General features: G+C 35.5%; 1 protein-coding gene across 2 annotated transcripts in view; it reads right to left on the reverse strand.

Moving 5' to 3' along the window:
• Window positions 1-2014: 2014 nt before the first annotated feature.
• LOC128855741 (uridine phosphorylase 1-like) overlaps window positions 2015-13917 on the reverse strand; it is a 67312-nt gene continuing 55409 nt past the window's right edge. For both annotated transcript variants that reach the window (XM_054090898.1, XM_054090897.1), the window contains exons 3-6: window positions 6539-6886; window positions 6325-6463; window positions 4983-5176; window positions 2015-2540 (exon numbers count right to left, since the gene is read on the reverse strand). In XM_054090898.1, the coding sequence (XP_053946873.1) occupies window positions 2364-2540; window positions 4983-5176; window positions 6325-6463; window positions 6539-6886 (858 nt within the window). In that variant the 3' untranslated portion in view covers window positions 2015-2363. The remainder of the gene's footprint in view (window positions 2541-4982; window positions 5177-6324; window positions 6464-6538; window positions 6887-13917) is intronic.

Consider the following 13917-nt stretch of genomic DNA (forward strand, 5'->3'; position numbering starts at 1 on the left):
ATAACAGACAGTTCGGAGAGGTGAAGTGCTATATTACTCAGATGCTATCTGGCCATGAATATTTTCGCATATATCAAAACAAAATTTGAAAAACGGAAACCACCAACATCATCGAAATATGGTAGAAAGCACAGAAAATTGGCAACTTATTGGGTGACTTCTGTGCGCCAAAAAACTTGACATGGATATGCTAACTTTAACCTACCAATCTGATTAGAAGATGAGCCGATGACATGAAGCTGGCTCCAAAACTTGCGACCCTGGGCGCAGGGAGAGTAGAAGAGGCAGTCTTTATCAGAACGCCTACTTGGATCTTCTCTATCTTCGATGAAATGCTATTGTCATTCCAGGGCAGAGAAAACATCCCGGAGAGAAAGAGGAGGGATTCTTTTAATAGCAAACCACTCGACGCAGCAGACGGCGGTCACTGTAAGTGCGAAAGCATTTTGATCCCTACCTCACTGCCACAAAACAAAAAAAAATGGTGTTTCGTGTCCGAGGTTTCAGAATGTGCACTTCCGAAAGGGAGTCACGTACCAACCCATTCGGCTGCGGCGGTGGAAAATTGATTTGCCTTTTTATTTATTTCCCAAATAATCGAACCTGAAAGGAATATACCTTCTAAATAATACGGTAATACTTTACCCTAAGAAAAGAGATGTGAGCGCCAGCTAATTTACAGTTTTGCTTCCACCAGGCAGTGTTAATTTTTCTAAAAACTTGTAAAGCCAGGAAGTTGTTCTTCTAACAAAGTTCGAAAAGAAAATTGCCCTTCACTAAAAATTAATTTTTCGTCTCATTAGATTCTAATTTGTTTCAATTCGACTTTGTGCTAAAATTTCCTTTAAAATTTTGTTAGCCGTACGACCCAAAGTTTCAGTTTCTTATCTTTTTACGTTTCTTTGATTTCTTGTCGATATAAGTTGTGAAAAGTAGAATCACTTCAGAACTATCGCAACACGTATGCGGGGGCTACTATAGGGTTTTCCAATAACAGGTCTTAGTGGTGAATGGATTGCGCTATCGAGAGATGATTAACGATTTTTCATAGCCGGAATTGGATGGTATTGATCTGGATAACGTTTATTTTACACAAGACGGAAACTAACTAACGTGCCACACAAGCAACGAACCCATTGATCTTTTACGGGAAAAGTTTCCGGACCGTGTTATCTCTCGAAGAGGTGATCACAATTGTCCACCGAGATCTTGTGATTTAACACCTTGTGACTTTTTTCTTTGTGGCCACGTGAAAGAGAAGGTCTACGCCAACAGCCCAGGTCAAGACCTCAAAGTTGGAATTTGTGAGGCTATCGAGGACTTAGGGCAGCCACTTTGCAATTCGGTTATGGTAAATTTCATGAAAGGGATATTGTCGTGGTCGTTGTAAGCGTGGTCGTGGTGGACATTTGCCTGATGTTATTTTCCACTATTAACGGCATACCTTCCTCTTTATAATGAAATAAACATCCGATCATTTATATTAAAAAATAGCATTTTTCTTTCAATAGCAAAATAACACCTCTGATTGGAAACCCCAATATATTTCGACTTCTAAATTCAATACAAATTAGTTACGAAAAAGTAATACAACATTTGATGCTTCCAAAAACATCACTAACATCCTCAGAACCCGTCTCGGCAACAAATGTACCAGAAGCGCAACACTTCAGTGCCAGTAGATTTCCCTGCAGGGTATTGCCTTAACTGTCAGGCGCGCATATTTGCCTAAAAAAATTTTAGCGATATGTATGGATATGCCTCGCGAACAGCCAGCCAACTAAAATAATGCATTTTTTCGTTGATGTGTCACATTTGTTTATTTGTTGTTGCTTGGCACCAAAACAAAAACCTAATTAAATAATTTAAAATTTCGTAACTTAGAAAATAGTCTTAATTTGAATTAACATACATTTTTCGCTTTTCATGGCGCTTTTAGATACTCGTAATTCTCCATATTAAATTTTTCAGCAAAGTGATTTTTCCACAATAACTGGCTGCATTTTCTCAAAAGTCAAAAGTTATTTTACAGACGAGTTTTGTTTTTGTTTTTCTGAGCATTAACTAACAATTAGTTTTCGGTCTTTTAACGCTTTTGGAATGTTTTGTATGGAGTGGCATTAACGATTAGTTCAGTTTCCTATTCACGTTAACGTATTCATAGATGTATGTGTGAATGTATGTATGTATGCAAATATTTATTATTGTTAGTATTTGTTTAAACGTAGATGTAGGTACGCATTTTTGTATGCATCTATGCGTTTGTCGCTTGTACGAGTAGTCCTGTGACTGGCAAGTAAACTGGCAACGAGTGATCTTCGTCTATGCGTATGTATGCATGTATTAAAAGGGGTGCGATTAACTTATTCGTGCGCCTGTGATTCCTGCTGTACCAACTTGAAACGCCTGGGTGATTTAATTGAGCCTCGGCAGAGCGATTTTAGCTGGCCCTTTTGTGCTAGAACTTTACAGATGTAGCGCGAAATGAGTGTTTGCGGTCGATTTTGCCATTCGTGCATCACCTCTTTGGGTGCGTTGACCTAGAAAAAAAAAATGATATTATGATGATTAATAATTTTGCTTATTAGATAGGGAAAGTAATGATAGAAGAAGTTATAAAACTAATATTATATTAAAAAATTTTAATTGAAAAATGTCACTTTTACGAGGGGAGTTCAATAAGTGAGCGTGTTAGAAATGAAGACACCATTTCAATTTTTTACGTGATAATGTCTTATAATTCGATGTAGCCGAATCAAAGAACCTGTATCAAATTTTGTGTGGAAAACGAATTTAAGTACGTGGATGCTTTCCGAATGTTGACTGTGTCATACCGTCATACGGACCAGCTAATTTGGACTAAAGCAAAGTTATCGGTACCTGGTCACAGTGACATTGCTGGAAACTGCGAAGCCGACGAGCTGGCCAGACAAGGGACCTATGAGGCAATGTGCCCGCAAAAGGAGAGGATCGGGATCCCCTTGATAACCTGCGCTCTACTCCTGGAAGGATGGGCTCTGCACCAACTCAGCGAACGCTGGGCAAGTACACGAACGTGTAGGGTCGCGAAGTCCTTCTGGCCACGTTTGGATAGGAGGCGTTCGAGGGATATCCTGGGGATGACAAAATGTCATCTCTCAAATTTCATAGGCATCATCACGGGGCACTGTCCGCGGGGTACACATGCCGTGAGACTCGGAATTACTTCGAGTCCTTTTTGCGTCAGCTGTATGGAGGATGAGGTGGAATCATCTCAGCACCTACTCCTTAGCTGCCCAGCCTTCGCGGGACTAAGATTCAAGTATCTTGGTTCTCACTTCTACTCTCTGGGCAACCATCACTACCTAACCTAACCTAACCTAACGTTTATCGGTTGTACAAAATGTTCTCAGAAGGCCGGGAAAATGTGAACGACGAAAAGGGTCGCCGAAAGTCGGACGCCAGACGCCCGAGCACTTCAACAACAAACGAAAAAATTGATGAAGTGAAGAAAATGGTATTGGCCAGTCGTCGAATCACCGTTAGAGAAGTTGCTGAGGGCCTGGACGTGTCGATTGGCTCGTGCCATTCGATTTTTTTAATGATTTGGGCATGAGACGGGCGCGAAGCAATCCGCTAGAAACGCTCGGATTTGTGGAAGAACAAAAATTGGCTCTTGCATCACGATAACGCCCCTGCTTGTGCGCGACTTTTTGGCCAAAAACAGCGCACTAATGATGCCACAGCCACCGTATTCCCCAGATCTGGCCCCCTGTGACTTTTTCTTGTTCCCGAAACAGAAGAGGCCTATGAAAGGACGACGCTACGCTACGATTGACGAGATAAATGCCGAAGGAGGAGCTGAACAAGATAAAAAAAGAGGTTGTCTGTAAAGTCGGTTTACTGACGATAGTTTAACGTGACAAACAAAATTTTAATTTTGTTTGTTTGATAGATATTTTGTATGGATATAGAGAAGAGGGTAAATGGAATCGCAATGGAATAGGTCAAGTTACATTTACACAAACGTGAAAAATGACGAAACAGTTATCAAATTCATGAAAGATATCTTCAATTTCGATTGTGCATCAGACGTTAATAAGTCAACAACACTAAGAGGCAACATCATCGATTTGCCTTTTTCAAGACACTTTACACTCGAAACGCTCCCTTTCATTTCCTACTTTTCCTATCATCTCCTATTCTCAACAGGGAAATGGTTCATTACCATGCACACAGGAAGAAGGCAAATGCAAATACAAAATTCGCGATACTTTTTGAACACACCTCGTTGTATGTATCTGCAGTACGACAGGCGTTCTCCTACATTGTTGCTGTGCGGAATACGAGTAGCTAACGACTCGTGTGCGGTTCGCTTTTTCAACAAAAGTGTGCGACAACGAAGCGTATCACTCGCGTACATTTTGTCGCATGCGATACGATGACGGGGCGAGTCGTGTGCGAAGGCGCTAAAGCGCATTATTTTGAGTTGTGTCACTATTTTGGTAATGAATATAAAAGTTTGTGGTGTATTAATTGAAGTTTAGTCTCTTTATCTGAAAAAAGAGAGTAGATAAAGGGCAGAATTCGAGCGAAATGAAGATTTATCTTTTATTTCCTCAGTCAAAAATCATTAAAAAATCAAAAAAACTTCAGCTAAACTGGCTTGCAAGAAGGGTTTCTTCTTTATGGAACTTAATTTGACTTTTATATTGAAATCAACTTTACAGAAACTGTTTTTTGACTCTTCTGAACTTCTGGAATTTTTCGAGTTATGACGTGATAAACTGTTAACTAGACAGGGCTCTAGTTTACTGGGGTGGCAGCCCTTGGTCGGGGAAAACCCGAGTCATTCCGGTAACGTAGAACCGGCTGCCATGGGAATCGAGTTATGACGTCTTTCGTGTGCGAAAAAATGTATGGCTAGCAATGATTGAGCTTGAAATATCATAAGACTTTGAATGCATCCAACTAAGCATCTCAAACTGCTAATTATATCTCACCTGATCGCCATTCAAACGATTTAAAAGCGCAACACACACCACCGCCGCCTTGATGCCGGCGTGATATGTAAGTGCGGCAAAAATGGTGCTCTCCATTTCGATGTTGACAACACCTTTGCTGCTTAGCATTTCCAAATACTCCATTTTATCGGCTTCGGTGAACTCGCAGAATGCGCCATCCAGACGACCTTGACCTTAAAAAAAATATTAATTTAATTTAAAAAAAATGTAATTTAATTTTAAAAAAATGTATTTAATTTTTTAAATTAATTTTTTTTTTAATTTTTTAATTAATTGCTAATAATGGCAATCTGAAATTTAAATTTTTTTTTCATGTTTTTCGTTTTTTTTATTTTTTAATTAATTGCTAATAATGGCAATCTGAAATATTATATTAATTTTTTTTTAATGTTTTTTTGTTTTTAATTTTTTAATTAATTGTTAATAATGGCAATCTGAAGTAAAATTTTTTTTTTTAATATTTTTTTTTTTAATTAATTGCTAATAATAGCAATCTGAAATTTAAATTTTGTTTGTGTTCTTTTTTTTTAATTTTTTTAATTTTAATGGCTTAATTAAATATTGATAATGGCAATCTGAAATTTTAATTTTTTAATGTTTTAAATTTTAATATTTTAATTAATTGTTAATAATGGCAATCTGAAATTTAAATTTAAACATTTTTTTTTTTTTTTAATTAATTGCTAATAATGGCAATCAGAAATTTTAATTTTTTTTTAGTTTTTTTTTTTCCTTTTTTAAATTTTAATGTTTTAATTAATTATTAAAAGAGGCAATCTGAAATTTTAATTTCTTTTAAATGTTTGTTTTTTAATATTATTTTTTTTATTATTTGTTAATAATGGCAATCTGATATAAACATTTTTTGTTAAACATTTTTTTTTTTAATTTTAGTTTTTTAATGTTTTAAATTTTTGATATTTTAATTAATTGTTAATAATGGCAATCTGAAGTTTTAATTTTTTTTTTAATTTAATTTTTTTTTTTTAATTAATTGCTAATAATGACAATCTGAAATTAAAATTTTTTTGTTAATTTTGTTTTTTTTTAATTAATTGTCAATAATGGCAATCTGAAATTTTAATTTTTTTTAAATTAATTGCTAATAATGGCAATCTGAAATTTTAATTTTTTTAAAATGCTTTTTTTAATTTTTTTTTTATTTTTTGTTAATAATAGAAATCTGAAATTAAAATGTTTTTTAAATTTTTTTTTTTAATTCTAATCTTTAAATCATTATCATTATCTGAAATTTTATTTTTTTTTTAATTCTAATATTTTAATTAATTGCTAGTAAAGGCAATTTAAAGTCAAAACTCACCTTCATAGAAGTCATTTGTGCACAGCGTCTTGCCGATAATCGTGTCGTATGGATCATCTTCACTGGCAAGTGCCTTCAGTTCACGTGCCAGTTTTCTATCCAATTTGGCAGGTCGTAATACGGTTTTACCCAAGATCGTCTAACGGTAAAAATATATTTGTAATTTGATATATTTGTGAATTAAATTTAAGTACAATTATTTCATCTCACTTACAAATTCATGCGCATTCCGCATATGGCTATCGAGCGCTTCTTCGGTGATGATAACAGTGCCCCCCTCAACTCCGATACCACCACAAGTGCCAATGCGTATAAATATGGGATCTTGACACTTGGCATGGTACATGAGTTTGATTAGTTCATGCAACAATATGCTGACAGAGGGTGTTCCCATGCCGTGACTAACGCAAAGCACCGGACCTACTTTGTACATTGAGTATCGATATGAATAGGCGCTGATATCTTCCAGTTTTGTACCGGCGGGCAATTTGTAACCTATTTCCGACATTATGAAATGTGCAAAGTTTTCCATGCGCTTTGGTGTTCCGCCCATGCAAACGAACTACAAAGTAAATAAGTTTTTTATGTTATTAAATACATTTTATATGTTTTTTCATATTAAGTGGAAATTTATAAAACTTAAAGAAAAGAAATTAAATATTGCAAGTTGCGAGAGAGATTTTTCAAATAATTTTTATACATATAAAATTAAAGCGCAGGTGTGAAGTTTTGAATTAAATGACAGTTTCAAATTCACTTGGTTATAGGCAGATAACCAATACCTAAACAAGCATTTTTGCATATTTCGTTTGTTTGTCCAGCACAATTTTTGCAACGGCTGTATTCATGAAACTTCCCTTGACAGGTAAAAAAAACCCTTCAGGACATAAATTAGACTATATTCCCCGCTATCGCCGAGTTGTTGAAAAATTATATTCATGAACCGAATTTTCGTTCCAAACTGAAGAGATACAAGGTTATTTTCCCCTCTAGGGAAGAGTGGACCACTACCCCAAAATGCCTACATGGTTACTCGCAAAAATGGTATACTGATGGTAAACAGATCCAAAACGCTCTAGGGGGTGGGAATAGGAATAGTAGGGCCTACAGCACACAAATCTTCAGCACTGAGTACAGATACCACAATTTTCCATGCGATTTTCAATAATGGAAACATTGGAAATAATGGAACCAGAATGCAACACACGTCTCAAAGGACCTGACAGAAGAAGTATTTCAGCAAATTCGCTTTGAGCGCTGTAAGATTAGAGGATAGTTGCATATGAAAGACCATCATAAGACCTTACCTACATATAAAGGGTGGTTAAATTTCAGGGGCCGATATTGAATGTGAACCACACCTAACCGTCAACGACACCGTTGGACTTTTTTCTTTGGGGTTATTTGAAAGTAATGGTGTACGTCGATAAGCCAGCAACAAGCAACAATTCAAGAGCTAAAGGATGAGATAATTCGGCATATTAACGGCATAGAACCTCAATTATGCCTCAGCGTCATCGAAAATTTGGACCATTTGATCAATATTTTGTTCTACACGTAATTGAGCCATACCAGTATTATCATATTAAAGAGAAATGACAATAATTTCCTAAAAAAATTGTATTTTATTCAAAATCAACACGGGCCTTTGAAACTTAACCACCCTTTATAAAAGTGTTCAATAGTATTTTGTCTGCAAGTTCAATATTTTTTTAATCAGCACAAAATGAGTGCATTATTTTTTGCATAAATTGCATAAAGAAAATTGGAAATATTTCTTCACTATGTGTAAGCGTATTGCTTTTACTTGAGTGCAACCTGTAGCTGCTAAAGATGCGTGCTTGAGTTTATGCAGAGATTTTTAATAAAATGAAGCATACATTTAGGCGGCATTTAAAATTTGTTGTATGGGGCTGCTTGCATAAGTACCAGCCATCAAAACCGGTTACTCCAATTCAGCGAATGTTTTTGTTATTTTCGTTTCTAACAAATTTGCTCTTTATAATGACTTGTTGTCATAATCTTATAAATTATTTAATTACATATCTCCAAAAAGTATTTGCGGTCTTGCTCTTGCCACAAATATACAAACATAACCGCCAACCAACACAAGCTAAGCATTTGTTTGTTGATTTGTTCTCTCTCGACGGTCGGTTCTATGTTACCGGAACGAACCGGATTTATATCCGGTCAAAGATTGTCACTGCAGCAGCGCTCGCTTTACTTGTATGGCGACTGTTTTTGCTGCTACAACAACAACAACAAACAGCAGCTAACTATATTTGTTGGAATTGTGAAAGTGGTCAAGTTGAAGGTGAGGTATAAAGAACCTCAAAATAAACTAAGCAAATTTTAATTAAAATTTGTGTATAAATATTTCTTATCATGCAAGTTTGTGTCTATGTATGTATGTATGTATGCATGTATGTATAATGTTGTATCTACAAAGTTTGAGGAAAGAAAATTGCGCACTTCTAGAAAAAAATGTATTGCTGAATGAAATTTTAAATCTATGCTGATTAGGAATAGATTATCAAATAACGGACCTTGGCATACATACTTACATACATGTATATGTACGTTCCTATGTTTGCAATTGAAAAGCTTTCATAAAGCAATCAAATTATGTTTAGTGAGTAGGTAGATTTGACTGCCTTTGACCTTTATAATAAAATTATTATTATTATTGGCGCGAGTGCCGATAATTTTAATTAGTTAACAAATTTTGCTACGGCTATGTTTAAAATATTTTTCATTCATTTATACGTAAATATTTAGTTATGTGCTGTTGAAAATACTTTTATTTTGTAAATCAACGAATTTCATTGAATGATTTCTTTTCAAGGTGTTACATTAATGCGCATTAGTGTACGAGTAATGTTTGGCGAAGCAGTTATCTGTGATTTTTTATATGGAAATGGCTGATATGCCATCAATAAAAATAATATATGAGCAGTATAAATATATTTTTTAAGGGGTTAGAGGTAGTCAGAATTTTCAAAGAAATTTGATTTATTTTCTTAAAGTATAATATCTCAAAAATATTATGTGAAAATTTGAAGTGCATCCGACAAATACTTTTCGAGTTATTCAACAATTAACAAAGGGCGCTCGTGTGCTCCGGATATTTTAGAAGCTGCTATGACGGCTGAGGAATAGATGACACAGTGTAAGTAATTAAATAGTTTGTATAATTCTACATAAATCGATGGCAAAACTTTAAATGCGTTTTTCTGAAAACTATGTTTTTTGAACTGGTGATCACTGTAACTTAAAAACCGCTTGGTACATTTCAATAAAATTTATACTGCTTTTGAAAAACATTAAAACTCGAGCCTGATCGAAGGGTTTTCTTTTGTTCAAAAATTTTTTTTTTTTTTTTTTAACAATTAATTGTCGGTTTTTTCTCGAAAATCTGAAAAATATTTCCTGAGGCCGCCGTATTGTTAATTTCGAAAACAAAGCTTCGATCAGGCACAAGATTATCTATTAACAAAACTAATTTCTCTTATCTGATTGATTTCAGATGAATCACCGCAAGGGACTTCTTGAGAAATTGGCTCCACACAAACAGCGATAGCTTTTACAATTATAAAATTATTTTCTTTTTTTTTTAAATTTTGCTAAAGTCAAATCGAAATATGATGTATTAATGCTATGTTTTTATTTTTGTAAAATAAAGCAATTGATTTTTTCATCATTTTTTCGGGCCTCTGACTACCCCTAACCCCTTAAAAGGAATCTTTTGGAATAGGGTTGGTTGTTGTTTTTGTTATTGTTGTATCAGCATAAGCATTTCCCTTACATGCACAGGGAATGGTGCTGGAGAGGCAAGAAAAAATACAAATTCGGGTAATTCCTATAACGTAGAACCGACTGTCTTGGGAATGGAATAAGTTTGGTCAATTAGATTTTTTAATAGTAAAGTGGTGGTATCAATTTGAAAGGACGGAATGTTATCAACTATATGCCACAATTGGTTTATGATACATACATACTTTATATGTACAGTGATCCAAAAATAAACTGGGGCATTTGCTTGTTCCGACTTCAATCATTTATAACTTGAGAACGGTTCACCCGATTATCAGAACACAAAATCCAATATAAAGTATTCAATTCAATTGATTTGGTACTTGTAGTATTCACTGCAGACATTTTCGGGTTCTCGTTTGTTAAACATATAATCCTTCTTTGGGTCACATTTGAGTTCATTTTTGAAACTCTTCCAGCACCAATTTTTCTAAGAAAAGAATTGCTTTCATTATATTTTTTCAATATATTAAATACTGTCGACTTGGGATGTTTTCAAAATTTCAGCGATTTGATGCACATTTCTCCCTGGGGCTGTATTTCACCATCAGTTGTTTTAAATCAATCGATGTTTGCTTATTCATCTTCACTCTTAGAGACTGGCAACGTCAATGGAAAAATTGAAGTTCAGTTCAGTTATGAAGAAAAGTAAGTAAATGAGGGGTTTCTACTTTTTATTTGACTTTGAAAAATTGTGTTATTGCCGTTATTACCAAAATAAACGGAATTACTTTTAATATTAAATGCATATTAACGAGTTCAAAATGAAATATACTTAACGCAAATGATTGCTTAAAAATCGGTGATTAATTTCTTTATTTATAAAAATTTGAATTTTCCAGTTTCTTTTCAAACGAAGCCGCATCAACTTATTAAAAGAAGAGCATGAGGTTTATCACTGGCAGATCATTCGATAAACGCACAAAATGCTTGCAGCGCCATCTGTTCAATAAGGCCAGCTACAAACTGACATTCGCTGATATTAAAAAGGTTAGTGCACAAAGGTTAGTGAGTTCAGTCCACCTACAGCTTCTCAAACAGAAAAAGCCGAGTAATTGGTTGGTTGGTTGGTTTAAGGGTGACCCCGCATCGGAGTGCCACATAAACCGCAAGTTGGATCCGTTGTGTTGCCCAGAGCTCATTATATTGTATGATTTCCCCACCTAACCGAGATTTTTATTATAGATTTTGGTCAAAGATATTAATTCGTTTCGAGAATTTGATGAGAGATTCGATTTTCAGGTCCGAGAGTACTGAAAGATTGTCAATTGTTGGAGAGCCTAGAAGAACGAGTCGACTTCTGGCTAGGCCGGGACACTGCACAGTAAATGCCTGCTCGATACTTCCTCAACTTCGTCCTCGCAGTATCTGCACAGGTCGTTTTGAGGAACCCCGAGCCGACGTGCGTGAGTGCCCAGAAGGCCGGTGATAAGAGATATCATATGCCTTAGTTCGTCTTTCGAAAGACTTATAAGGGTTTTTGTCTGTTTCAGATTGTAGGATGGCCAGATTTGTATGGTCGTAACGCAAGTAGTTTCCACTCGCCACCTCCGAAATTTTCGATCAATGATCATTTTACATGTTGCGAGCGGAATGTGGATTGTGGGTAAGTTACTAACATTTGATTGCGCAGCTCCAGCTCTCGCGAGCTCATCAGCTTTGCAGTTACCTTCGAATCCACTGTGGCCTGGTATCCAGATAACTTGGACAGAATTCTGAACACTTATTTCGTTAAGAGATAAGGGACAGGATCGAACCACATCTGAGTGGGTATAAGAGGAGCTGAGTTCTCGAACGGCCGCTTGACTGTCAGTGAAAAAGCGCATATCCTCTAGTGATATTCTCTTTTCTAAGAGAGTTTTCGCAGCATACCAGATACCGCATACTTCCGCTTGGAATACACTACAGTAGTCGGGTAATCTAAAGGATAGATTGATGTGAGGGGAATTGGAAAAGATTCCAAATCCCACTTTACCGTCTTGTTTCGAACCATCTGTATATATAATCAGAGGGCCATCGATTTCGGTAAGATTTGTCTTCCATTCTTCCCTAGTTGGGAGTGAACAGGAGAAAAGCAAGGGTGGCGATGGAAGACTTACATGATAGTATATGTCGGAAGAGATAACAGTGTTCCTGTTCAGTATGGCCGAATGAACAAGATACTTATTCCATTTCGATATGACATTCATGCGTGTCGCTGCTTTCGCTGCAATCGTTTTGCCAGCCATATCGATAGGGAACAAGTGAAGCAACGTATTTAGAGCCTTAGTAGGTGTTGTACTTAAGCATCCTGTTATCAGGAGGCAGGCTGTTCTTTGGACTCGATCAATTGTGGCTACTCTACACCGTTTTTCGAGTGCTGTTCACCATACAACCACACCGTAGAAGTGTATCGGTTTGATGATCGACGTATATATCCAATAAATGATCCGAGGTGAAAAACCCCAGGTTTTGCTTATAGCTTTCTTACAAGTATAAAGAGCTATGAAAGCTTTTTAACATCTGTTTTCAATGTTCAATTTCCAAATCAACTTCCTATCTGGAATAACTCCTAGATATTTAGCTGAATCTGATAGAAGTAATGATTCCTTTTAAAGTTATTGTTTGCAGTGGAGGAGATTGTTGTTTCGTATTGAAGAGAACAAGATCTGTCTTTGCTGGATTCGCATTTAGTCCGCATTCGGTGCACCATTTACCCGAGTAATTTCTCATAATTTTTTCATTGGAATGGAATAACAAGAGGATTCCAAGACAATTTTAACCTACAAGAGCAAAAAATGCGATTTTGCCCATATTCATCTGGTTTCGGGTAAAATATTTTCGCTTAAATTCGTCAACCGGTGTAATTCTATTAAATATTTTTTTTAATTTTTATTTGTTTTATTTTTTATTTATTTTTTTTTTTGAATTTCTATTTGTTTTATTTTTGATTTATTAAATTTTTTTTTTAATTTTACGTTTTTCCTTAAATTTTTTTTAAATTAATTTTTTTAATTTTATTCTTTTTTTTATTTAATTTTTTTAATTTTATTTATTTTTTTTTTTTTCGTTGACAGAAGTAGGAAGAGCTGTAACTCCCTTATATCGAGAAACTACTACAATAATAAAACCATAGACATCTCCGATGAACGAATAAACTGGTACAACAACACCATGAACGACTAATCCATAGTTAACTGCTACAACAACAACAACAACCCATATTTTATCCCTAGAAAATTACAAACGAAAAAGCTCTTCGCTAGAGCGGCATTCGTTAAAAAGGCGAGGAACAGTATTTTTCAGTGTCCCCTTAGCTCAACCGTTAATTATGTGTGGGTATGTAAAGGGGTTTCCAATAAGAGGTGTTATTTTGATTCCGTAAAAGATCAATGCTTACGTTGCTTGTGTGGCATGTAGCGCCGTCTTGGTGAAAATAAAAGTTATCCAGATCAATACCATCGAATATATATATATAAGTTAGCGCATTGCACACTTGCAAAGCTAAAACAGAGATTTGATGATTCCCTTGAATCACTCCCACGCTACTGGCTGTTCGTAATTAGATCGCACAGCTTACTCCTACGCCTGCCCGTCTTTTGGATTTTGCAAATAAACAAATCTTACAGCGGTCAAGCTGATCATCAATTTACGTACGTGACTTTTGGCAGCTTGAGGAATGCAGCTGAGAATGCATTCGTACCAACATACAAACAAAGCTGCCGGCGCAACTACACCAACACAAACTCAATAGCTACACCGCAAGTAGGGATTTAGGGTAGATTGTAAGAATATAGTTTT

The sequence above is a fragment of the Anastrepha ludens genome, chromosome 2 (assembly GCF_028408465.1).
Source record: "Anastrepha ludens isolate Willacy chromosome 2, idAnaLude1.1, whole genome shotgun sequence".
Classification (NCBI taxonomy): Eukaryota; Metazoa; Arthropoda; class Insecta; order Diptera; family Tephritidae; genus Anastrepha; species Anastrepha ludens.